Genomic DNA, 26,106 nt, shown 5'->3' on the forward strand with positions numbered 1-26,106 from the left:
ATTGTTAAGGGGATGCAGACCAGAGAAGTGAATTTCCTGTGAAAAAACATTTATTTTTTACAGTACGTTACACACAAATGCTACATTATGACAAATTTGACAAAGAAAGTATATTTAGATTCAAAGACTATTTTAATAGCTTTCTTTGAATACACGGTTTCTCTCCTGTGACGTACAAATGCATGTACCTCGGCGCGGCTGAATAACAGTAGCAGTGATCGCCTGCTGCGTCCATCGCGTGTATGTGATTAATATGAACCAAAGAATATGAACCAAAGCGTGATTAACATGAACCAAAGCGTGTTAATATGTGTCGAACCAAGCGGGGATCTCATGCGCGAGCACCTCGCGAGCACCTGGGCGAAGGAAAAGGAAATGCGCATTACCGTACTGGCGTGCGGCGAAGAATGCGGAAGCGTTCTGCGACTCTTCCGCTGGGATTAAGCTACACGCGGCCGGGACTCTCTGTTGCATCGTCGTGGCTTAGCGTGTGTACCACAGTCGGCGGTGTGAATTTTCGAAAAGGTTGCCTAGCTACCGGAGAGTTTACAAGAAACACAATAGGGACACCAACTCAACCATACCATGCTAGACTATGGCTAGGGGGCGACAGTTCCCGGTTAGATTCCCGCTCCTCCCGGGCAGCGAGTCAAAGGGTCCTTGACACTTGACCCCTAACTGCTCCGGATGAGCAGGTCGGCACCTTGCATGGTCTCCTCCGCCGTCGGTGTGTGAGTGTCTTAAGTGAATGGGTGAAATGTGAGACATAAGTTGTAAAGCGCTTTAGATAAAAGCGCTATATAAATGCAGTCCATTGACTATGGCTAGCCCCAGCCAGGCTGAACATAGCTAATGGAGACCAGGTGTGTGGCTGGACAAAGAGCAGTAAGAGTAGTCCTTGTAGGATACCCGTTTTCACAGCATCTAGCTTTGGGAAGAGGGCAACTATTTGACTTCTATTTCCCCTAGAACCTTATTGCCTAAGGGGAGAATCGTGTGTGAATCCCCTGCAGTGCCTCCCACCCTCACAGTTGAGTTTCAGAGTGAAAAGCGCACCTCTCGCTTTGTTTCCACCATGTGTGCATGTAGCGGTGGGTCTCTAGGTGCTATCGGTCACTTAGCGCTCAGCATCTGTCCTCCGACAGCCTCGAACCACGGGCCCTCCGCTCACCAGCACCATGCGATAGGGCTGCACGATTTTGGGAAATAATCTAATTGCGATTATTCTGACAAGATATTGCGATTGCGATTTGCGATGCGATTCTAACATATTTAAAAAAGAATTTACAAGAAGAATGTTGCTGCTTTCTGTAGTCGGGTCCCAACTGCAAAATTACTGTATTACCCTGTATTATACACTTTTACTATCATGTAGACTATTCTGCTTTGTGTTTACATGTGATGTATTGTATACATGCACATTTATTATGTTCTTGTGTGATGTATCGCACATTTTATTGCTGTGTGATGTATTGCAAATGTTATTGCTGTCATCTTGGCCAGGTCTACCTTGCAAAGGAGATCTTGTATCTCAATGGGACTTCCTGGTTAAAAAAAAAAAAAAAAAAAAAAGATTTAATTGCAGGCTTGGCGATTTGATAATTGCATCATTCCAAATCGCGATTTCGATAAAAAAACGATTAATCGTGCAGCCCTACCATGCGACCATGTATGTTAACGGTGCTGTAAGTGGTATTTCTTTGTTCAAATAAATGTTAAATAGCTCTACATTCTGACAGCCATCACTGATATAGAGTGTTTGGTCAGTAACATGGGTCTCCCAGTCCCTCCACTGTCTGCAGTGGTATCCCGTTCCCACTTTTTCCAATCAGGAGAGAGAACCCTAAATCTTTTTATTTCAAGAAATCTTGCCAAAATGTCCCTTTTTTTAAATGGGGAAACAACGGCACCGGGGATAGAAAAGAACAGACATTAATAACCTACTGGTGCGTGACCGTGCTGTAACCCTGGGGAGCTGTAGGTGTTGCAACGACACTGTATTCGCTACAGTAGGTCACAAGGTTGTGGGGCTTAAACTCTGGATGACTCTCTTTGCTGCAGGAATCGAGATTGATTGATTGATTGAACATTTTATTAACATATTGCAGAATGGGTACAGTACAGCTCAATACACACAATTGTTAAGGGGATGCAGACCAGAGAGACTTTCGTCTTGTTTACATCAGGGTCCCCCATTTTCAATTCATAACATTTATGACATGCATGACATACAGATAGACAGTAGTTAGATCTAGACATTTATGACATACCAGATCTACAAATATACAGTACTGTTTATGAGTCTAAAAAGAGAGTATACACATTTGAGGGTGAAGAAACTGTACATTGGAGGAGGTTGGGTAGGTGGGGTGGGGTGGGGGGGGGGAACTGTACATTGGAGGTGGGTGGGGGGGGGGGGGGGTTGGGTAGGGGGGGGGGGGGGCAGTGATTTAGATCTACTACTATCAATCCTCCAACTGCTTTTCAATGTCTACAACTGCCCTACACTGTAATCATCATAGTAACCATAATATCATCTATATCTGTACATATCCCATACCTACTCTTGCTAGTTACGCTGCTGGACAGTGACTACTACCATACGTCTTTATACCTGTATCGCTGTAGTACATATCAATACTACAACTCTGTACATACATCTGATTAGCACTACACTCGGTAGTAGTTTAATCACCTGTATATTGCAGTTGCACTCTGGCTGGATGCCACACTTCTTTTCGTTGTACTGTACTTGTACATTAGTTAGTCCTTAGATCCTTCTCCCTCTCCTCTTCTCCTCTCCTCTCTTCTCCTTCTTCCCCTCCTCTCCTCATCTCCTTTCCTCTCTCCTCTCGTCATCTCCTCTTCTCATCTCTTCTCCTCTCCTCTCTTCTCCTATACAGTACTGTACTTGTGCTGTATGATGACAATACATTTGAATCTAATCTAATCTCGGTGAACCCCGTCTGTCTGACCCCTCAGGTGCGCCGCCCTCTACTCCTACAAGCCGCGTCGCCCGGAGGAGCTGGAGCTGCGGAAGGGGGAGATGGTGGGCGTGTACGGCAAGTTCAAAGAGGGCTGGCTGCGCGGCTTGTCTCTCCGCTCGGGCAAAGTGGGCATCTTACCCGGCAACTACGTCACCCCTGTGATCAGGTGAGGGAGAGCGGGAGAGGGGGGGGCGGGACAGAGAGAGAGCGTGACCCCATGCTGGCGTCGACCGCGGGAAACAAACAAGGGGGTTGATTTGCACTGTGATTTGTGTGAATCGCGCGACTAACGACTACATGGCAACGTGCACAGATTTCATTGCCTGTGGTGTGAATTAAATATTGTGGGTTTATTTGAATAGGTTTGTTCATATTTGTAGTACATATCCCTTACATATTCTTACTAGTTACGCTGCCAGCCAGTATGACTTACTATCATAGTGTCATTATTACGGAAGCCCTAAAAGGCCGTACATTCATACATTTTATTTACTCTGTTTTCCCGTGATAACGACTTATTATCTCATTATCTCGACATAACGAAGTCTGTTTTCTCGTGGTAACGGGATTAATTTATCTCGCGAAAACGAAGTCCGTTTTCTCGTGATAACGGATTAATTTATTTCAGGGGGTACATGACATGCAGGTATACACAGTACTGTTACATTTGTGACAAGATATGCAAATATACAGTACTGTTAAACAGAGATCCTAACGGAAAATATACATACAATGGATGGGGAGGAAACTGTACATTTGGAGGGGGTGGGAGGGGTTTGGGACATACGGGGGCCAGTTTCGAGTTGCAGCCTCCCGTAGCCGGGTGCTCTTTGAGAGCTCACTTTAATTGCGCCGCCGGTAAAGCTGAAGCCTTTGCTAACAAGTCTTCTGACTTAGATGACGCACACTAATGTGTGTATATATATATATATATATATATATATTATCTGTAACAGCAAGGCATAAAGCTATTTCAGCCTGTGTCAGGCATTGATTGAAGAGATGTGAATGTGACGCGGTGATCAATATCCTCCTGCTCCTTTAGCCCCTTTCGTGACTGTGATGCACCGCCTCAGTCACGAAAGGGGCTACCTGCTCCTCTGACACTGAATGATGTTTCCTGCAGTGATCTAATATATACTAGACCAGTGGTCACCAACCTTTTTAAGACCAAGATCCCTTCTTTTTTTTTTTTTTTGGTAAAGGCAAGATCTACCTATTGAAGCGTTGAGAGAAAAAGACAGCCAAGATTGTACTTTAAACTAAATTACTTTTATTTGCCTGTATTTTAATTGCATGCAATGCTTTGGTCCAACATTAAAACGTCAAAGTAGAACTATTATGTACTTTCTCAGTCAGTGCTAAGTGCAGTCATCTTATGCAGCATCACTTTTCACATCAAAACAAAAGTAGAACTGTAATGTGGACTCTCGGGGTAAGATCAAAAAAAAATAGTTCAGGGAAAGATCTACAGGGACAGTCTCAAAGATCGACCAGTCGATCGCGATCGACGGGTTGGTGACCACTGTACTAGACTATCGTTTCGTTTTCTCGAGAAAATGATCACGAGAAACGATTAAATTAACTCGTTATCACGGGAAAACGGAGTAAATAAAATATATGAATGTACGGCCGCTTAGGGCTTCCGTACATTATACCCGTATCACTTTACATATTAAACTACAACTCTGTACATAAATCTGATTAGCACTAATTAATATATTTTTTTTGTACCCAGTTTAATCACCTGTACATTGCTATTGCGTATTACTGTTACATTTGCACTCTGGTTGGATGACAAACATTTTCATTGTACTGTACCTGCTGTATAATGACAATAAATTAGAATCTAATCTAACCTCACACTGATGCCTCCGATTGCCTCGCCGTAGAACCTCCGCCAGACTCCTGGAGGCCTCCGCTTCCACCGGCGCAGTGGCTGGAAAGAGACCCACTGTGGTCCTCGCTCTCGACAGGGTCAACACAGACGGAGCGGCGTACTCGACGGGACAGGCCCCGTCTGTCTCGAACGGGGCGCAGCATGCGATGTCATCAGCAGGGGGCGCCGGGAGAACGCCCTTGTACAGTTCACAGGGCTGGGACACCGTGAGGCGGGTCGTCAATCCACCCAGAGGTGAGTGAGAAGCAAACTTTTGAGTCCTCTGTTCACACCTTTCCCCCCCACCCCCCCCCCCCCCTTTGCCCCCCTTCCTCTCCCCTCACACCCTATTCCTTGGTTCGCCTGTTCGCCGCTCCCCACAACCCACACCCCCCATTCCCAGAACGTTTAACCCTTTCACTGCCACACGACAGAAGGTTAGCCCTTTACTATCACACAACCGACTGCGATGCTCCATCATTAGCATCATTAGCTCCGCGGATGCGGAGCATCGCCGTCGGTTGTGTGATAGTATTGTCACAGTGAAAGGGTTAACCGGCTGTTGTGTGGCAGTGAAAGGGTTAAGAGGCACGCTCACAGAATTTGTTTGTATTTTGTACTTTAGTTTTGTATAGTGTTTGGTCTTTATTTTTTAACTTTTTTACTGTATGAAGCACAATCTCAGGGGGGCTTATACAGAACCGAGCAATTCACTGTAATGTACATGTACCTTATATGTGACAAATAAAACAAACTCCTGAACCTGAAATTATATTTGATTGGCAATGCTTTAACAACATATTTGTATCAACCATGAAGATTTGACCATAATTTTTTTTTTTTTTTTTTAAATCTTTTTCTGTTTTTCTCCCATCCCAATGTTAGTCGTTATGCCAATTCCCAATCCCCTTCCTGGTCATTGCGCACTCTACCCCCATACCGTCGGTCCGGGAGGGCGGAGACTATCACATGCTTCCTCCGACACATGTGTACCCAGCCCACCACTTATTTTCACCTGGCAGCGCGGACTCTCACTGGGAGAGTGTAACGTGTGGAAGGTCACACTACCCCTCTTAGATCCTTCCCTTGCTGTGCAGGCGCCCCGACCGAACTGTAGGAGTCGCTGTTTACAACGACCAGGACCCACCCCCGCCGGGTTTCCCACCCTCTAACACTGCCAATTCTTGCGTTAGTATGGACGGTCGGCCAACCCGGAGGCACTACAGCTGGATTCGATCCCACGGTCTCTGTGGTGGTACTAGGCAGACGCTTAGTCCGTTGCACTATCCGGCCGCCCTAGATTTGACCATAATTAACCTCCGGATCGACCACGACAACCACACATCAGTCCTCTTATCCTGACCAAAAACCCTTAACACTTGGTTGAATTTGAGATGTATTCAGTGGGTGTCCTTCACATTTTCACAGGCTCGACGCTGCAGAGAAGCCACTACGCCCCTAACTCCAGTTCAAGCCTCCCATCGCACTCGCAAAGCTTTGCACAAGTCCAGACATCTGGCTACTCACCCGCCCTGCAGAGGAGGAAGCACGGCAGCAGCGTTCTCCCCAAGCCCGGCAGACCGCTGGGCCGCATGTCCGACCCGACAGCGCCATCTGCTGCCGCCATCCTGAAAGACAGGGACTTCTCTGCTCCCAGAGAAGCGATGTTTGACAGGCAGCTTTCCAACGGCCCTCACTCGATTCTGGTCAGACCCGACTCGAACAAGAACAACACGGACAAGGTGTTGTAAACGCTTTTGATTTCTTGTGCTTTACGTATATTGACGTTGACGGAACCAAAACCCCACATTCTGTGTTTCTTTTCATTTTCATCTGAATTTAATTTAATACAATTAAAATAAGATTTCATGACCCATAAAAGCCATTCTGCAGAACCTAATATATTTTTATATATGAACATTTAAATAAATTTGATTTCATGACTCATAAAAGCCATTCTGCAGAACCTAATATATTTTTATATATGAAAATTTAAATAAATTTGATTTCATGACTCCTAAAAGCCATTCTGCAGAACCTAATATATTTTTATATATGAAAATTTAAATAAATTTGATTTCATGACTCCTAAAAGCCATTCTGCAGAACCTAATATATTTTTATATATGAAAATTTAAATAAATTTGATTTCATGACTCATAAAAGCCATTCTGCAGAACCTAATATGTTTTTATATATATGGAAATTTAATTTAATAAATTATTCTCAAGTGTTTAAGCCTGACAACAGCACATGTTGTTAGATTTAATTTCTTGTTTGTTTTAATTTAAAAAAAATGTCTAGCAAACTGCATTTTATGATTCTTATTATCTATTCATTAATTTATTTATCTAATTGATGATTCATCTGCACGGGACTTAACAATTAACAATAAAACGCTCCCTCTAACCCTCAGCCTGCGAAGTCGGTGAGGTTCTTCACAGAGGAAGACTCTCCTCCGCCGAGGCAGCGGACCTCCTCCTGGTCCTCTGGGTGCCACACGGCCTGCAGCGGCAGACCAGGGGCCCCGGCCCTGGAGGTGTGGGCCCCGTCACTCACCCTGGGAAGAGACGGGCCGGGGATCATTCTGAAAGAGGGCAAGGTTCCGGTTCTCAGAAAGGCCCCCGAGGCAGCCACCTCGGACAACTCGAATTACAACCTCCAGAAAGCACCGCCGGCACAACCGGCGTCGGCTCAGTTCAGCCCCAGCAGGTACAGTGGGTTTCTGCCCCCCCCCCCCCCCTTCTTAAAGGAACATGCCAACATTTTGGGAAATCAGCTTACCGTCTTCTCCAGAGAGAGACAAGAAGATGGATACCAGTTTCCTCTCGGTGCGTTCAGTAGAAAGCTATCTGGCTGCACGTTAGCCTAGCTTAGCACAATGAATGGAAGCGGATATGTACGGGTAGCCTAGGCATTGTCCAACTTAACACCTCTCCCGAAGGCTAACCGGTCATGTCCGTTTCCATTCATTGTGCTAAGCTAGGCTAACGTGCAGCCAGATAGCTTTCTACTGAACGCACAGAGGAAACTGGTATCTATCTTCTTGTCTCTCTCTGGAGAAGACGGTAAGCTAAAGACGGAAGAAGACGTCGGTGATCCAAACGTAAACAAAATGTGTAGCCACGCTACCAAAAGAGAATGAATAGGAATGGAGACGTGTTTTCATACTACATTGATTTACAATTTGTCATTTAGCTGAACGCTTTTATCCAAAGAGAATTACAAGTGTACAACAAGTCAGCAGGAAGGGCACAACTCTGGCAGCTAAGTAACATTGTTTGTCAAACAGTGTCGAACTTGAGTGTTACAGTCTTGAGTGCATAGTAGTATATAGACATATTGGCATAGTAGGTAGTAATTTAAGCAAGTGTAAGTGACAGAGTGCAGACAGTACGAACTCTAGTTGATTGACTGAGCTCTCGATAAGAGTCATTGACACTAGAGGTAAATATGGGGGACCCTGATGGAAACAAGACAAACGTCTTTCTCAGGTCTGCATCCCCTTAACAATTGTGTGTATTGAGCCGTACTGTATTGTACCCATTCTGCAATCTGTTAAATAAAGTTTTCATTCATGAGTTTTTAATTGTTTGATGTATTCTGATGTCTTAAAATGTTTGATTACAGTGGGCATGTTCATAAATACTGGAGCAACAGACTTAATTAATTCCAATTTACAACAAGTTAAAGGAACACTCCAACATTTTGGGAAATTAGCTTACCGTCTTCTCCAGAGAGAGACAAGAAGATGGATACCAGTTTCCTCTCTGTGCGTTCAGTAGAAGGCTATCTGGCTGCACGTTGGCCTAGCTTAGCACAATGAATGGAGGCAAATTTATTTTGGTAGAATGTGATTCGGCTCTCTATACATACTCTATATGTCTATATGCCTTGTCTCCACTAGCCAGGGTTTAGCCCTGCGCTGTGGACTGTCTGGCACACGGTGAGCGTCTCCATTGTCTTTAGAAGCTGGCCGAACCTGGAAGAAGCTGGCCGAACCTGGAAGAAGCTGGCCGGACTCCGGCTGAGACAAACACCTTTCACAACCTGGCCAAAGCTGGCTGGGACTGTTGAGTCATCATGGTTTAGCGTACATGCTAACCGGCCATGTCCACTTCCATTTATTGTGCTAGGCTAACGTGCAGCCAGATAGCTTTCTACTGAACACACAGAGAGGAAACTGGTATCTATCTTCTTGTCTCTCTCTGGAGAAGACGGTAAGCTAATTTCCCCAAAATGTTGGCGTGTTCCTTTTTAAGACGGGTCCAAAGACATTATTTGCCATCTACAGATCAAATTCCTCAAGAATATATGTGAATATATCCCACATATTTATAAAACGGATTTGGGCTTTTAAATATCACACAGGTGAGCTGGAATTGGGGGGGGGGGGGGGGCATTGGTTTTAACGCTATTATTAACTCGACTCAATCTGTCGTCTCCATTTCCCCTTCAGACACCGAGTGGCGACGACGTATCTCGCCCAGACGGACTCTGAGCTCAGTCTGCTGCTGGGAGAGCCGGTTCTGGTCCACCGGCCTCGACCAGACGGTCGCCTGCTGGTGACCCAAGAGACCAGCGGCCAGACGGGTCTATTCCACACCATTGTTCTGCAGTCGCTGGAGAGGCTCAGCTGACTGTAGTAGTTTTTGGAGGAGTGTACATTTTTGTGTTCAAACTGCCAAAATGACATGCGACGACGACCCGTTGGCCAATAGAAGGCCTGCTATTGCGTGCGTGGCATTCCATAGGTCAATACTGCCAAAATGACAACCCTGCAACGGATACGTGCGTTTTGCCCTTGAGGTATTGGGTGTATTTGAGAGTGTGATTAATAAACGTTCCCGATATATTTTTGTGTGTTATGTGAGTATTTGTTACACATGTACTATTATGAGAGTTGCACAAAAACCCACCTCATGACTGTTCCCTCCCTTGTGAAAAATTATCAAGGTATTTCCAAGAAAGATATCATGGTATTACCATTCGTGGCATGGTTTCATTTGGATTATACTATGGTATTTTTAGTAAAAGTACAAAATTGGTACTATGGTGATACGACAAGACTTTTACCACAGCAGTATCGTGGTAAATTATTTATGCAATGGTAAAACCAAAATTACTACCATGCTATTTTTTGTAAGGGCTTTTAAAGACCTGTGTTACACAATGTTGAGTGCCTTTGTAAAAACCCGCAAAGACAAACTAATATGTGTCCATGAAGAAAAGAAATAGATAAATGTTTTGATGGACATAGTCGAACTATCCCAAGGATTATGTGTTGTGTTTTTCCCTCAAAGTTGACTTTGTTTATATGCTATAGGCTTGAATAAACATACATACATAAGACAAAATGGCTCAAGTTGATTGAGAACTTTGGTGATCTATCGGGATTTAAGATAAATTGGCCGAAGTCGGCTTTCCTTCCACTTAACACCCCTGCAAAAAAAGGTATAACCCTCCCAGGTGCGATACCGATGGTAAAACATTTCAGATGCTTGGGAGTGGAAATATTCCCCACCATAAGACAAACGGTGAAGCACAATTACACAAAAATACAGAACAAAATCAAGGACGACCTGGACAGGTGGGCAAAACTTAAAAACTCAGTACAGGCAAGGGTATCAATAGTTAAGATGGATGTATTACCAAGAATCAATTTCTTCAGCTCAATGCTTCCGTTACCTCCTCCAGAGGGCTACTGGAAAAGATTACAAACCTCCACATACAAATTTATTTGGAATAACAAACCGCCTCGCATAAAAAGATCCACCGCACAGAGAAGTAAAGCAGACGGTGGCATGGCAGTCCCAGACTTTTTACAATATTTTAATGCCTTCACATTAAGACCATTGAAGAAGATATGGTTTGACCCCGAGGCTTTGGTATCTTGGAGAGAATTAGAAGAAAACATAGTAGCCCCACAGAGATTGAAAGACATAGCATACACTAAACTTTCAATCAAGCATTGTGAGCGAGAATTTGGCCCAATAATAACCCATGCAATCAGGACATGGCGGGAAACTCAAAGGAAATTTCCTAACAATCAAGTATGGCATAATCACACTCCCATATTCAATAACAATGCTCTCTTAATGGGAAAACGACCTATAAGATTCCCTGTATGGGAAGAAAGAGGCATACACTCATTAGGGGATATTTTTAATAACAAGGGCCTCTGTAGTTATGTCGAAATATGCATAAAGTTTAACCTCACCGAGTCCACATGGCTTTTTTACATACAGTTAAAACTTTGTATGAGATCTCACGGTGTTCCATTACACATACCAATTGAACACCACAGATACCACAAATTTTTCTATGACAGAAATACATTGGGAGGTTTTGTATCAGGTTTTTATTCACAATTACTAACGTCCTCGTACGAAACCCTTCAACTAGACAATGTCTGGAGGAGGGATATACCAGACCTGGAAAATGACTTTGATTGGCAAGGAGCCTGGGCAAATGTCCGACTTACATCAAGGAACCCGGATCATCAACAAATCAATCTGAACTATATTCACAGGACATACTTGACTCCTATAAGGCTGTGCAAAATGGGGCTTATACAAAACTCCAAATGCTCCCAATGTACAAATGGGGACGAAGGAACATTTATGCACATGTATTGGGACTGCCCACCAGTTAAGGCATTCTGGGAAGATGTGTCCCAACAATTATCAATACTCGTATTTTGGAATATACCTGTACACCCCGCGGTATTGCTATTGAATGATGTTTTTGAGTTTGCAGTGAACCCACAACTAAAAAGATTGGTTTTATCGGGTATCACAGTAGCTAAAAAACTGATTGCATCACGTTGGTTTCAACCGGAAAAAATGTGCCGGAAAGTGTGGTTTCTTACATATCTTGATGTGATATATCAAGAAATATCAACAGCAAGAATTCTAGGGCTCAATGAATCCAAAATGTTAATGTGGTTAGAAGTGGTGGAGAGAATAAAAGCTAGCCTATAATGGTGATGTCTGGTTAGGAGTGAGGGATAATAGAGGTACTATCCAAGAGGGGGTCCGGGAGGGGGGGATTTGAGCTGGAGCATATGTGTGTAGGGTTTTAGAAAATAGGTATTCGGGGTATATTATATACTAACATTTATATAATTGTAACTTCGCTGGATATACACGGTATACGGTTAAAATGTTATTATTGACTATTTTTGTTTTATCCTGTTTCTGTACTTGCATATATTTTAACCACCTTTACTGAAAGTTTCATTATACATTGTGTGTTGAGTACTGACTTTTAATAAGTTTTGTTTTGCAATAATAAAAAAAATTAAAAAAAAAAAAAAAGACAAAATGGCTGGATTGATCTGTTTTCAAACGTTTGTCCAGTGTCATTCATTCTGTTTGCTTGAGACCCTTCGTAACAGGGCCATTTATTTCCAGAGTTTGGTCAGGTTGGATAAGATAAGAATAGGTTCTCTTCTCTTATTGATCCAAATTCAGGTGTTATAGTAACACGGGGGGGGGGGGGGTACAGGTATGGGCAGGGTAATGGGAAGACAATAAATATAGGCAATCACAACAGCAGCCCATGCCCCCAGTTGTGGAGCCTAATGGCCGCTGGCACAAAGGACTGGCCAAGGCGGTTAGTGGTGTGTCATGGGGGTATGAATTTGGCTGAGCGTGCTCCTCATCTGGCAGGAGCACTCATTCAGGGGTACTACGACTATGCGTGCACCTCATGGTACCAAAGCACCTCAAAGGCGCTAAAAACAAAATTACAAACATCTCAAAACAAACTGGTCAGACTACTGCTTGACCTTACTCCTAGAACCCACCTCACCCCTGCCCACTTTGACAACCTAGGATGGCTTAGAGTAGACGACAGAGTACAGCAACTTGCAATGGGCCTGGTCTACAAGATACACTACACGACCAAGGTACCCATGTACATGTCAAAATACTTCCCAAAGGTCAGTGAATACCACGATCACAACACCAGAGGGAGCTCCACAAATCATGTAAACCCCAGATTCGGCTCAAACAAGGGACTAAACACGTTTCGCAATTATGCCACATCAATGTGGAACGCCCTACCTAAAGCTGTAAAGGAATGTGGATCACTACCCACTTTCAAAACCTCTCTCAAGGGACACCTACGGGAGACTGCAATTCAACACTGGCCCCTGTAAATATCCTAACCCAACCCCCTCCAATGTACAGTCATTTACCTAGTATGGTTTTGTCAATAGTCCAATGTACAATTTTTGTTTGTTTGTACAGAGTCTCCTCCCCTCCCCCTCAATGTACAGCTTTGCTTGTTTATACAGTGTGCCCCCCCCCCCCCCAACCACCTCCAATGTAAATTACCCAGTATGGTTGTCAATATCCCAATGTACCCAAGCCCCCCCCCCACCCAACCTCCTCCAATGTACAGTTTCTACGTCAAATGTATATACTCCCTTTTCTTGACTCCTTCTGTATCACAAACAGTACTGTATTTGCAAATCTGGTATGTCATAAATGTATAGATGTAGCAGTACTGACTATCTGTATGTCATGTATGTCATATATGTCCTGATGAATTGAAAATGGGGGACCCTGATGTAAACAAGACGAAAGTCTTTCTCTGGTCTGCATCCCCTTAACAATTGTGTGTATTGAGCTGTACTGTATTGTACCCATTCTGCAATCTGTTAATAAAGTTTTCAATCAATCAATCAATCAATCTTGGCTAGCTCCTCAAGGAGGGGGTGGGAGGGGTTCTCCAGGATAGCGACCAGCTTCTCTCCCCAGGAAGAACAACCTGCTCTGTCCCTTCCTGTAGAGGGCCTCTGTGTTGTCTGACCAGTCTATTTTATTATTCTAGTGTACTCCCAGGAACTTGTAGGTCTCCACCATCTCCCCTTGGATGGTGATGGGAGACGTTGGGGGCCTTCTCTTCAGTAGTATGGACGGCATGTTGTTGCCACCTTATAGTGAGTGAGTCATAAGCCACTGACACTCTAGAACTCTTTTTGAAACCTTGCTGTCCAAACTCTGGTAATAATGTCTCTGGTTTGTAATGGGCTATGTCAATCAGTGGGCATATCAAATGTAGACAACAATACCTTCTGGTGTAGATTGTTTGGCCCAGAGCCATTTATTACCAGAATTTTGTTTTGGTAATGTTGTGGCCACATTATCATAGTGAGTCATAAGCCACAGACATTCTTTTGGAAACCGCTGTACAAACTCGAGTGATAAATGGCTATGGTTTGGCCTACTTTGCATCAGATCAGCTGCTCCCCATCCTTCCTGTGAAAACACACAGGACCAGATAGACATGGTTCTCAAACACTTTTTCTCCGGTGACCCCATATTGAGGTAAGAAAATGTCTTAAGAAAGACCCCAACATTTAAAACTCATTAAAGTTAGTGGTGGTGAGTGGTGACTCTGAGGCATGCAACACTTGTCAATCACTTTTGAGCAGTCCAAAATGTGTTGGCAGTAGCCTATGTTAGGATATCAATCAATAGTCCACCATGGGCATACACTATAATATAATATGTTGTGTCGAATCTCTGATCCACATTGCATCAGTGCTGTTGCTACCAAAGTCAATGCTTCTGCACTCCCCGTCCTGAAGCAACTATTGCGCAGCCGCAGACTGACTCGGACAGACGTGACAACACTGGTATCGGATGTGGGCCAGTGATGATATGATGGACACTGCGCTGGTATTTAAATGATCTCGATCAGATAACACCAGCCATCGAAGCTCTTAACACTTTCGTTACTGTGACACAAATATACCGTAGACATCCTGCTGCCGTTTTAAGATGCCGGTGAGTCTCTCCACGCCTATTTGTATTTTGTGTTTTGTTAGCAAAAAAGGGTCCCTCCCTTCCTCCGCCCTTAGTGCTGTGTGATGATGCTAGCTAGTTACAGTAGCTACCGTTAGCTGATCACAAATCAGGTGCAAGAGCATCACTACTTCTCTTTTAGTTGTCTGTGATGTTGCCACACGCGTTATTTACAATGTTCTTTTACATGATCAGATGTCGACATTCAATATGGTGGTGTTAATATTTTCGCAAAATGCTGTTTTCTGTCTGCTAGCTAACTAGGTTACTTGCTAGCCTGTCATGTCTTTTTTTTGCTTGCCTAGCAACAGAGTAAATCAGCAAGCCATATAATTTGTCAAGCTCATGGCTTGACATTATATAAATGATTAGGTTAGCTTGCAGTTCACGCCACCTTTACATTGTATTGATGTTGTTGTCTTACATGCAACCTGGTAGTTCAACAGAGGCTTTCTAGTAGTGTCTCTGGTGTCAGTGTCACTATTAATTAGTTTCACTGCCACACAACATCCGGTTAACCCTTTCACTGCCACACTACAGAAGGTTAACCCTTTACTACAAGATAGTAAAGGGTTAACCTTCTGTATTGTGGCAGTGAAAGGGTTAAGGATGCACACTGATAGTATCTATCTACAGTCTAGTAACAGCATAATCATGTCCCTATCCAGAGCAATAAGCTTGACAAACCGGAGAAGCCCGAGGTCATGGACAATGTCAAGGTGGTGGTGAGATGCCGGCCCCTCAACCAGAAAGAGAAAATGATGGGCCACAAGCTGGCCGTCAGTGTGGACGAGATCCGAGGGACCATAACTGTCAACAAACTAGAGACCCTCCACGAGCCGCCCAAGACCTTCACCTTTGACACCGTCTTCGGACCAGAGAGTAAACAGCTGGACGTCTACAACCTGACCGCCCGCCCCATCATTAACTCTGTATTACAGGGTTACAACGGTAAGCGTTCAGGGGTGAGACTGACTGATTGATTGATTGATTGAAAATTGTATTAAGTTAACAGATTGCAGAATGGGTACAATAGTTTTCAATCAATCAATCAATCAGGGGATGCAGACCAGAGAAAGACTTTCGTCTTGTTTACATCAGGGTCCCCCATTTACAATTCATCATAACATATATGACATACATGGCATACAGGTAGGCAGTAGTTACATTTAGACATTTATGACATACCAGATTTGCAAATACAGTACTGTTTGTGGAGTATATACATTTGACGTAAAAACTGTACATTGGAGGAGGTTGGGTGGGGTTGGGTGGGTGGGAGGGGTTGGGGGGGGGGAAACACTTTACAACTGTACAAGCAAAACTGTACATTGGAATATTGACAACCATACTAGGTAATTTACTGTACATTGGAGGTGGGTTGGGTGGGGGGGGGGGGTGAAAAGACATCTCCTCTTTTGCCATCTTAACTTCGGCCATGCCTGTACAAGGAGCACAGCAGTGACCTCATTGAGTCTTGGAAGGTTTCAATAAACCGACCTGTAGAAAAGCAGGCACATCCATACAGGCAGCCTAAATGCTTTGTACTGGACAGAAAAAGTATTCACACTAGACTATAATTAGATGCTCTCATGGACATTTATTTATAAGTTACCACCACATTAATGAAAATGAATGAAAAAATAAATAAATAAGAATGTATGAAATGTTGACCTATATATTATACATACATTTTCGATCATTTTCTGACGAATGGAAATGACCTGCTGCGTTGATTGCAATAGAATGTATAGATGGATTTCTCGTCCACATCGGACTCAATGTGCGCACGCATCAAGGAGGCAAAAAGGAACCTAATCCTGGTCAGAACAACGGGGCAGACTACAATATATTTGCATGTGTTAGCCATGCTAGCAATCTAAACGGTCAATCCATGCCAAAGCCCAAAGCTAGATATGTAAAAGGTGAAAGACTCACACTTTCAGCCATGCTGATTTGGCAAAATGACATGCAGCCATTTTTGTTTGAAACAACTTTTAGTCAGAGGAGTGCCATGGTTTCTCCATAGAGCCCCGTTGTACTTTTTTAGCCCCTCAGCGCAGGCAGGGCACAAACTCAGTCCATACCTGTCAACCATCCCGTTTTTCCCGGGATTGTACTGTATTTCAACCTTCCTTCCCGCCGTCATCCCGGTAAAATATTTTCCAGTTTTTAAAAAAAATTTAAAATGTTTTACAAAATGGCTGCAATTCCCCTCCGTGATGACAGGTTGGCAGCAGTGTGTAGATTAGAACGTTAGCACAGGAAGTCAGACCGGAAGACGGTTGCGACTCGAAGAAGAACAGCGACCGGATAAAGGAGTGGTTTAGCGCGAAATAAAGGGCAGAGAAGCGCATTATTTTTAAACCTAGCCGCATTTTTCGGAGACGCTCTCTGATTGGCCGACGCCTGTTTCTACACTGGTTAAGCTTAGGCACTCTTTCGAAGTTGGTTAAGGTTAGTTTGTCTTAGAGCATGGCGATAGAACCAGCCCTGATTCCAAACTCTAACCTTAACCAACTTCGCAAGAGTCGCCTAAGCTTAACCAGTGATAAACTAGGCGTTAGGTAGTTTGCTGCTGTTGGACCCGGAAATGGGCAAAGACACAGCTCGTCACGCGATTGGGCAAACATGTCAGTGGCCAATCAGAGAGCGTCTCCAAAAAATGCGGCTAGGTTTAAAAATAACGCCAGAGAAGCATCTTCTTCTTCTTCTTCTTATTCACTGGGTTAAATGGCAGATCGCGACCACAAAAGGCGCATATCGCCACATACTGTACAATCCATTCTACAATGTCTTCTTCCTCCTCTTCTTGGGAATTAATGGCGCATACCGCCACCTACTGTACAACCCAGCAACTGGAGCAGATAAAGCAAGAACCCGGTAAAGAAAGGAAAACAACAATAAACAAACAAAAGAAATTAAATGCAATTCAAATCCTACAGCCCAAACGAATTGAAAAACACAAAATCCCAAAATAACGGCAATGTGGGGTTGTTCCCGGAGAGCTCACTCTCGGCCGTGGTTTCTCAGTGTATAATATATGGTGCTCTCCCTCAACATGCGAGTAGGGTGAGACGACACCATTCTTTAGTCCAAATAATACCCTACTTTATACTATATTATTGTCATTCGTTTAATGTAAAGTCAGTCTTACATTGGCACTGCTTTAACGTTGCATTTACCCATAATCCATTGCTGTATTAGACCCATGTGCCAGTATAAAATTCAATTACGTGCCCCCCCCCTTCCCACGGTGTATATAGAAAGAGACAATAAACACAAAAGTAACATAGGACACAATATACAACACACAGGACTATGTACAATATAAACAGTGCCTACAATTAAATTAATGAATGAATTAAATAAGAGGTAAAAGAGAACTTAGTATAAATATTCTTTCATTTGTGTGTTAAAAGTTATAAAAATACTATTCAACAAATTAATTATGATACACCACAATGTGCCCTTTCTATCTATTCTAAATCTATGGCCTCCCGATTCCACGGCTGCGCAGTGCAGACAATATATATAATATACATACGAGGGGGAGGAGACTACATTGGGAGGGCGAAATATCCAATTTTTTTCAAATCCCAATGTTGACAGCTATGACTCATCATGTGATTCTGCAGGTATTACAGAACACATTGTGTTTACAAACAAGAAACCCGTCTATAAACTGTACGTTTTTTGTTTTGTAATGTATCATGTTATTGATCTATATCCAAGCTCCACCCTCTTCGCTCAAACCCCCGAACCTCAATTGGAGGATCGAGAAAAGAGGGCGAGGCTGGAGATGGGTCTATTGTGTTTTCAGAAAAAATAAATAACGCACATCCTCCGTTTGTTGGTGCTGAGCCAAACTGTAAAAACAGTAATACATAAGATAAAGCAGGGCTCGCAACTCATTCGTAGTTCCAAGTTGTTTATTTGACAAAAAAAGCAGATGCGACGTTTCGACCCTTCTGGTCTTCTTCAAGCAAAAGTTGATGATGATGATTGTGTTTTCACCCATACTGGTTTTTGACATGTCCACAATGAGCCATGTGATCTGCTGCTCCAGGCACGATCTTTGCGTACGGGCAGACTGGCACCGGGAAGACCTTCACCATGGAGGGTGTCAGGGCCGTGCCAGAACTCCGAGGGATAATCCCCAACTCCTTCGCTCACGTCTTCGGTCACATTGCCAAGGCGGAGGGTGACACCAGGTGAGAGGACAGCCAGTCAGTGAGTGGAACACTGTTATTACTCATTATAGGTATTTTTAGTTTTTTTTCTCCCATCAACAATATCATTACAAAGATGTGTATGTATTTTGACAACAAGAGGCAGGGTGTTACCCTGACACGTCTAGCTTGTTGTCACTTGTCGTTGGCCCAGCTGCAAAGCTGGAACCTTGTCATCATTTTCACAAAGTTGGTTATGAACCTAACCCTTACCTTAACCCTTAGCTTAAAGGGATATTTCACTTTAGTAGAACTTCAGTCTTACCTCTATCTAAAGTAATCTACAAGTAAGCTAGCGACCACTGTTGTCCCCGTTGTCTGCTGTCAACACCACCATTCCTCCCAGGTGTCTGGCTACTCATTTACTTCCATTCATTCCGGGGAGCATGTCTAAATATCATACTTCTGAAGTATAAATGAACTATACAGCAATATTATTCTGTGTAATATATTTTTCTGAGTCAAAGGTACTTGGTACTATATCAACCTTTACACTCTGCTGTTTCTGTTGCAAAATGTGCTTGTGCACAGTGCACGCATACCAAAAACACGATGATCATTGTTTGCAAACTGGAGCTGACAAGAATAACAGATTTGTGTTCATGGTTTACCTTTTCTGATATGATATGCGCTGCACACTCTCACTCCTACAGGTTTTTAGTGCGTGTGTCATACCTGGAGATCTACAACGAGGAAGTGCGTGATTTGCTGGCCAAGGACCAACTGCAGAGGCTAGAGGTCAGAGCCTATTGGTTTAACACTGATATTTTGGTATCCGCTTGTATGTTACTGATATGGACCGATATAGATACCGGTTGATGACCGTGTTTATATGGGCTCTAGCAGGCTAGTTTTTTTTATACTAGCGTGAAGATATTTTGTGAAATTAGTGATCTTGTGGAATCCCTAGATACCAGCCATGTCATGCTATATATATATCATACATACATACAGTACATTCATTATGTATATAAGGTTATTCAACTAGTGGTTGACCGATAGTATTATATAATATATATATATATATATCGTTTTTCTTTTTTGATCCACTTTTTATCCCCATTTTCTATTTTTCTCCCATCCCAATTTCGTATATCCAATTCTTCCCTCCCCTGTCTTGAATGTTGCTAGACTATGCCTCCCACTGGTTGGTTGTAGTGAGGACTGAAGCCTTGCATCACGTGTCCCCTCCGGTACACGAGGAGGCAGCCTGTCGCATCTTTTCACCGCAGCAGCTCGAACTCTCAGTGGCGAGGAGTAACGCGTGGGAGGCTCACGCTGCCCCCGCTACTTCCTGCTTCCGCCGCACCGGCGTCACCAAACCGACCTGTAGGAGTCGCTGTCCACAGCGTCCAATCCCCACCCACCGGCTTTCCCACCCTCTAACACTTGCCAATTGTGTTAGTATGAACGACCGGCCAGCCGGTAGCAACGCCGAGAGCTGGGCTTGAACCCAGCGTCTCCTGCGTTATAGGCGAGCGCCTTGCCCACTGCGCCAATCAGCCACCCATATATTTATTTTTCTGTCTAAATATCTTCTTTTATTTAGTAGATCTGCACACATCTATCAAAAATAAATGGATTGAAATAGAAAATTAAACAAATATTTTTGGTGAATATCGCCCGATATATATATTATTGATATCGGAATATTTTTACTTCCAAATATCAGCATCAGCCCCCGAAAATCGTATCGGTTGGCCTCTAGTAAATATCCAGCACTACTACACCTCAAGCGTTGTTGATCAACAACAAAACTATAGCTGTCTCTGTGTTACTAGATCGTCACAAAGGGCATTGTAGTCTGGTTTTTGCAGCAAAGAGTTGAGAATCCCTTTGAAGCATGATGAGAGTCACGATGACACCATTTTTTTTATCTCTGATGTATTCTGTTTGCTGCCAGGTGAAAGAAAGACCAGACGTGGGTGTATACATCAAGGATCTTTCTGGTTATGTGGTGAACAACGCTGACGACATGGACAGGATCATGACGCTGGGGCACAAGAACCGTAAGACGCATATATCTGTTAAAGTTTGACTGAAAAATCAAGCAGAAAAACAAGAGTTACTGTTCAAAAAGGGATTCATTTCGTAATCCATCTAGGTTGTGAAGGAAACGCCACTGGTATTTCATTTCAAACCTTTGTTTAAACTCGAAAGGCAAGTGAGGTTTCCCTCATTTACAGTCACATCGAGTGTACATACAGAGTTAAAACATGTACAACTTGATTGACAAAGGTTGGAGATCAATGTTTTAAATGCTGTAACAGGGGATAATCTCAAGCTTTAAGGACTGTTGGGAGTTCATTCCATGAGCTAGAGGGGCATCATAGCAAAATGCAGATTTACCCTGTTCAGAGCAAACTTGAGCGACCTTAAAGGAACACGCCAACATTTTGGGAAATTAGCTTACCGTCTTCTCCAGAGGGAGACAAGAAGATAGATAACACTTTCCTCTCTGTGCGTTCAGTAGAAAGCTATCTGGCTGCACGTTAGCCTAGCACAATGAATGGAAGCGGATATGGCCGGTTAGCCTTCGGGAGAGGTGTTAGTTGGACAATGCCTAGGGCTACCCGGCACTGTTCGCAAACATTGATCATTGACATTGTCTATATGCCTACACATTGTCAATAAAATATCTGACAAAATGTACAGATCTTACAAACACTAAAGCAGAGAGTTACTCTGGGACTTTCTCTAATGTTTCCTAAAGAGATTGGGGAGTAATTCTCAATTCCAGAAGGTCCCCCAGTAACTAATATCCTGTGTAAATAATAGCCTAGGTTCTCGTGACAAACCTGTAAAATGTAATTGCCTATATTTTCAGATTCGGTACTTTATAGCAAAATTGGCCTTAAATTCTTAACTTTAACTTTCTGATAATTGTAGACACCCTGGTTTTCAAATGTTGCTGCCAGATCAAATGCCTTGGTGGGTATAATAATGTTTTCTCATGACAATCTGATTTAAATGTTGTTTTATTTACATTCAGGCTCGGTGGGCGCCACCAACATGAACGAGCACAGCTCTCGCTCCCACGCCATCTTCACCATCACCATCGAGTGCAGTGAGAAAGGTGTGGACGGAAACCAGCATGTGCGGATGGGTAAACTGCATCTGGTCGATCTCGCGGTAAGAGTCTTCTCGCGGAACGTTGCTCTGCAGAAATGACTTTTAATTCTTTGGAAAAAATCTGATCAGACCACACTTGATACCATGTAAGCAATAGCTCCACCATATCACCCACAACTCTTACCACCTAACCTGAACGTATGACGTATATCATGCCAGTTAGGGTACCTTGTGTATTACTTTACTTACTTACTTAGGCCTTTAAATTCCCAAAGGAACATAGGCCATCGACCATTGTGTATTACTGCACCTGTATACTGTTTACTTTACTTACTCGTAGTATATTCTCATGTGTTTTTATTGCCCATATTTATTGTAACGTGTAATATAACGGATAGGGCATACAGACCCTCATCTGCACCTTTGCTTACACTGTTTACAGTCTGTTGACTTTCTCATATTGTTATATTCCGAGTTAATTATATTGTTTACACTGTTATCTTTAAAAAAAAAATTATCTTTACTATAATTTTATTGCCTATATTTATGTCTACTATTACCCTGCCCATACCTGTACCTCCCCTCCCCCATGCTGCTATGACGCCCGGATTTCTCCAAGGGAATCAATACAGGAATATCTTACCTTATCTTAACTCATCTCACCCCCCCTTCCAGGGCTCTGAGAGACAGGGGAAGACCGGAGCCACGGGGCAGCGTTTGAAGGAAGCCACGAAGATCAACCTGTCTCTCTCCACCCTGGGAAATGTCATCTCCGCCCTGGTGGACGGAAAGAGCACGCACGTGCCCTACCGCAACTCCAAGCTGACGCGCCTGCTGCAGGACTCGCTGGGAGGCAACTCCAAGACTATGATGGTAAGTTACCGGCGAAGCCTAAACCGGCAGTTCTGGCGGTCGCACCTGTAATACTAAATTACACTGTGGACACCGTTAACTCTTTCAGAACCACAAGCTTTCCCCATCTGCACTGGCTAGCGCCAGCTTTTCTTGACCATTTTCTTACGATATTTCACGATCTTTTGAGCTATTGTATATTCTATATTATAGCTATGGAGACAATAGTACGGCTCATTTGACGGACACTATTTCTAGTCCAACATGTAAAAAAGAGTTTGTTCCTACACACTGTAGTTTGTAGTTTATTACACGCTAAACATCGCCCATTTCCAAAATAATACAGTCTTTGTCCATAGATCGCGAGATAAGACGCGTTATGTGCAATAAGCCCAAATCGTTCTGGTTGATCCCCTGAAACCCCAACTACTCTCAAATCAAAGGTATATACCATGTACATATGTGCCTTCGCAAAATCATCAGGGGGGGGGTAGTCTTACCCCGAAAATGCGATCGTTAGAAAAAGCTTGGTTTATGTCCGGTAAAATAAGACACTGTGATCGTTACAGAAAATGTTTTCAGGTTCGGTAAAATAGACCTTATACCTTATATATATATATATATATATATATATATATATATACCTTACCGTAGCCAGAAGGTACTCCAAAAATAATAATTCCAATGATCCCATCGGCGATCGCGATTACTCGTTTATATGTAATTACTCGTGTTTACGGGAAACTATAGGTTTTGAGGCGAGCAGATCTCCTAGCGATTGCTCTGCAAGAGCTCCTCCCCCTCAGAGCGAGTCTTGACAGAAAGGGATCAGTAGAGACAATGTCTGAACTGGACCATCAGAGTTAAAAAGGTAGGCGATACTGCCACCTGGTGAGATTCGATCGGCATTGCAATTCCAACATAGGCAAATGAGCCAGGGACACCTAGAGTGATCCGGCTGACCATTTAGAACGGGGATCTAAAAGCGAGATATTACGTTTTTGGCACTCAAGCGTTGGCGGTGAAACGCGAGATATTACGTGTTTGGTTGTCAAAGAGTTAAAATGCCACCCGTTTTGTAAGATGTAAATAAAGTGTTGAAGCGCCGTTCCTCTCTTGACCCTTCTGTAATAAAACACAACTTGTGCCCTAAGGATAAGGATACGCGCTCGATGAAGAAATCCCATCCCATTGACCAAAGAAACTCTAAAATGCCTATAAATACTAGGGATGGGCATCGATTTTCGACTATTCTAATAGTCATTAAGTTGTAAAAAAAAAAAAAAAAAAAATCAATTAGTTTATGCGAATATCGTTTTGTCTCAAAATATATTTTCCTGTGTTTTTCCCGGCACCTACAATGTGTAGTGCAGGGGTTCTCAAACTTTTTTATACCACGACCCCATTTTATTTAGGAATTCCTTTGGTGACCCAACACTTAATGTATTGTGTAATTTCAACATGGAAATAAGGAATATCAAAATGAAAGCACACGTTGTTTAACTTGATCATGCATATTTATTAGAAAATTAAAATGAATATTATCAACAAAAGCAACAGAATTGTTTCTGTATACACATTTATAAAATGAGGCATATTTAGCCCAAATATGTTGCCAGAACATAAAACAAGAAAAGAAAATGCGTTTATCGCTTTTTCAGGTCAAGCATGACCGACAGAAACAGGTTGAATGGGATGTAGAGTAGGGGAAGACACTCTGAGAAAATACGGCGGGTCCGGGAATCGAACTCGTGTACCCCAGATCCGTGACGAGCACGGTTGTCCCCGACGCCGAAATAGCGCCGAGGTACGCGGTGAGCTACTGGAGCTCCCTCACATGCGCTTTTCAAGAATAAAAAAAAAACTAGACTTAATGGGAAGGGTGTGCTTATGTACATTTGAACAGTTCCATGATACGTGGCTGCGTTGTGCTGAGAAAGAGCCGGATATCAGTCCGGAACAAGTACCCAGTGTTGTGTAATGCTGCGCCGAGAAAGCTTGTCCAGTGAACTTGACTTTCTCGTCACACGAAAGATAAATTTGCGCCTCCTGCTCAGACAGTGGGAGGCCCGTTGCGTCATGCGTAATGAACGGATCTAGGATCCAGTTGTCCAAATTGTCCGTGCTCTCCGTGTAATGGTTCTGAAATTGTTCAATGAACCCTTCTACAGATGATGAGCTTACATTTTCTTTTTTTTGCAACATTCTGTTCCTCCAAAATACCCCCAAAAAAGAGTAAATACCCCAAAATCTCCACTGTGATTATCCTGGAGTGCCACAAGTGCCTTAATCCAGATCACCATTTTAGCTGCAAGTCCAAACAGGTCTGTGTCCCGACCTTGTCGTCCCAGATTAAACGCATTGAGGCGGTCAAAGATCTCGGCTAGATATGCCAACTGTGCCAGCCATTCATTATCAGCACATTTCTCTGCCAATGGGTTGTTTTTGTCTGCAATGAAAATCCACGCTTCTTTTCTCTCTCCACACTTCTGACAACAAACCTATCCACTGCGAGGTTGTCAAGGTTACACACAAAAGACGAGACGTGGTCTCCGCGATTATAGTTTTCAAGTTTGTTTATTATGTCACAACAAAATACAGAATATTTTATATGAAATGCTTGTTTCTGAAAGAGCCCCTGAGAGTGTAAGTAAAGTAAGTAAAACAAATGAATAAAAAAAAGTTATTAAGAAGTAAGTAAAATACAATATACAACACAGTGAGTAACAGTGAGGTACAATGCACAAATTAGATGGGGTACAAAACGTAGGGTAGGGTGCAAATGAGGTATGGATGTAGTGCAAATCTCTTTAATAATAGATAAATATAAAGTTGTGTCTAAAGTGAGTGGTAGGTGTGGTTATAAATGCGCAGAATGTGGTGAGATGTGTATTGGAATATTGTGTGTGCCGGCCTCCATTGATGAAGGGGCGAGACATGGCAAATACAAACGGCTGCCAGGTGGAAAACTCTATCTGAATTGGGCTCGTCGGGTTTTCTCTTGATTTCTTTTATTTAAATTTTTATTTGCCAATGCGCAACCCCACTGTCGCCTACCCGCGACCCCACTTTGGGTCGCAACCCGTAGTTTGAGAACCGCTGGTGTAGTGTATTGAGAGGGGACCCTATTAACTGTTACACTGCTGAACGGCATGCTGGGTACAGGTAGCTAGCTAGCTAGCCAGGTAGCTTAATAGTCTGTTAACAGCTGGGAGAAGAGAAAAGAAAGATGGGAGACTGGAGATGTTACATGGTGGCAACGTTTT

At 43.2% G+C, this 26,106-nt stretch overlaps 2 protein-coding genes across 4 annotated transcripts in view; both read left to right on the plus strand.

Annotated features, from left to right (window-relative positions):
* Nucleotides 1–10,255, plus strand: part of sh3rf2 (SH3 domain containing ring finger 2) — a gene marked incomplete at its 5' end in the record, with an annotated part of 92,832 nt that extends 82,577 nt beyond the window's left edge. The window contains 5 exon segments of the mRNA XM_084331978.1: nucleotides 2,983–3,153; nucleotides 4,880–5,121; nucleotides 6,295–6,608; nucleotides 7,283–7,578; nucleotides 9,326–10,255. Of these exon segments, the coding sequence (XP_084188104.1) occupies nucleotides 2,983–3,153; nucleotides 4,880–5,121; nucleotides 6,295–6,608; nucleotides 7,283–7,578; nucleotides 9,326–9,506 (1,204 nt within the window). The 3' untranslated portion in view covers nucleotides 9,507–10,255.
* Nucleotides 10,256–14,513: 4,258 nt separating this feature from the next.
* The window catches only part of kif3a (kinesin family member 3A), a 41,477-nt gene continuing 29,884 nt past the window's right edge, over nucleotides 14,514–26,106 (plus strand). For all 3 annotated transcript variants that reach the window (XM_084332204.1, XM_084332205.1, XM_084332203.1), the window contains exons 1-7: nucleotides 14,514–14,666; nucleotides 15,353–15,635; nucleotides 18,754–18,898; nucleotides 19,570–19,654; nucleotides 20,820–20,925; nucleotides 21,909–22,048; nucleotides 22,664–22,861. In XM_084332204.1, the coding sequence (XP_084188330.1) occupies nucleotides 14,661–14,666; nucleotides 15,353–15,635; nucleotides 18,754–18,898; nucleotides 19,570–19,654; nucleotides 20,820–20,925; nucleotides 21,909–22,048; nucleotides 22,664–22,861 (963 nt within the window). In that variant the 5' untranslated portion in view covers nucleotides 14,514–14,660. The remainder of the gene's footprint in view (nucleotides 14,667–15,352; nucleotides 15,636–18,753; nucleotides 18,899–19,569; nucleotides 19,655–20,819; nucleotides 20,926–21,908; nucleotides 22,049–22,663; nucleotides 22,862–26,106) is intronic.

Source organism: Notolepis coatsorum (genome assembly GCF_963971535.1).
Source record: "Notolepis coatsorum genome assembly, chromosome: 16".
In the NCBI taxonomy this organism is placed as follows: Eukaryota; Metazoa; Chordata; class Actinopteri; order Aulopiformes; family Paralepididae; genus Notolepis; species Notolepis coatsorum.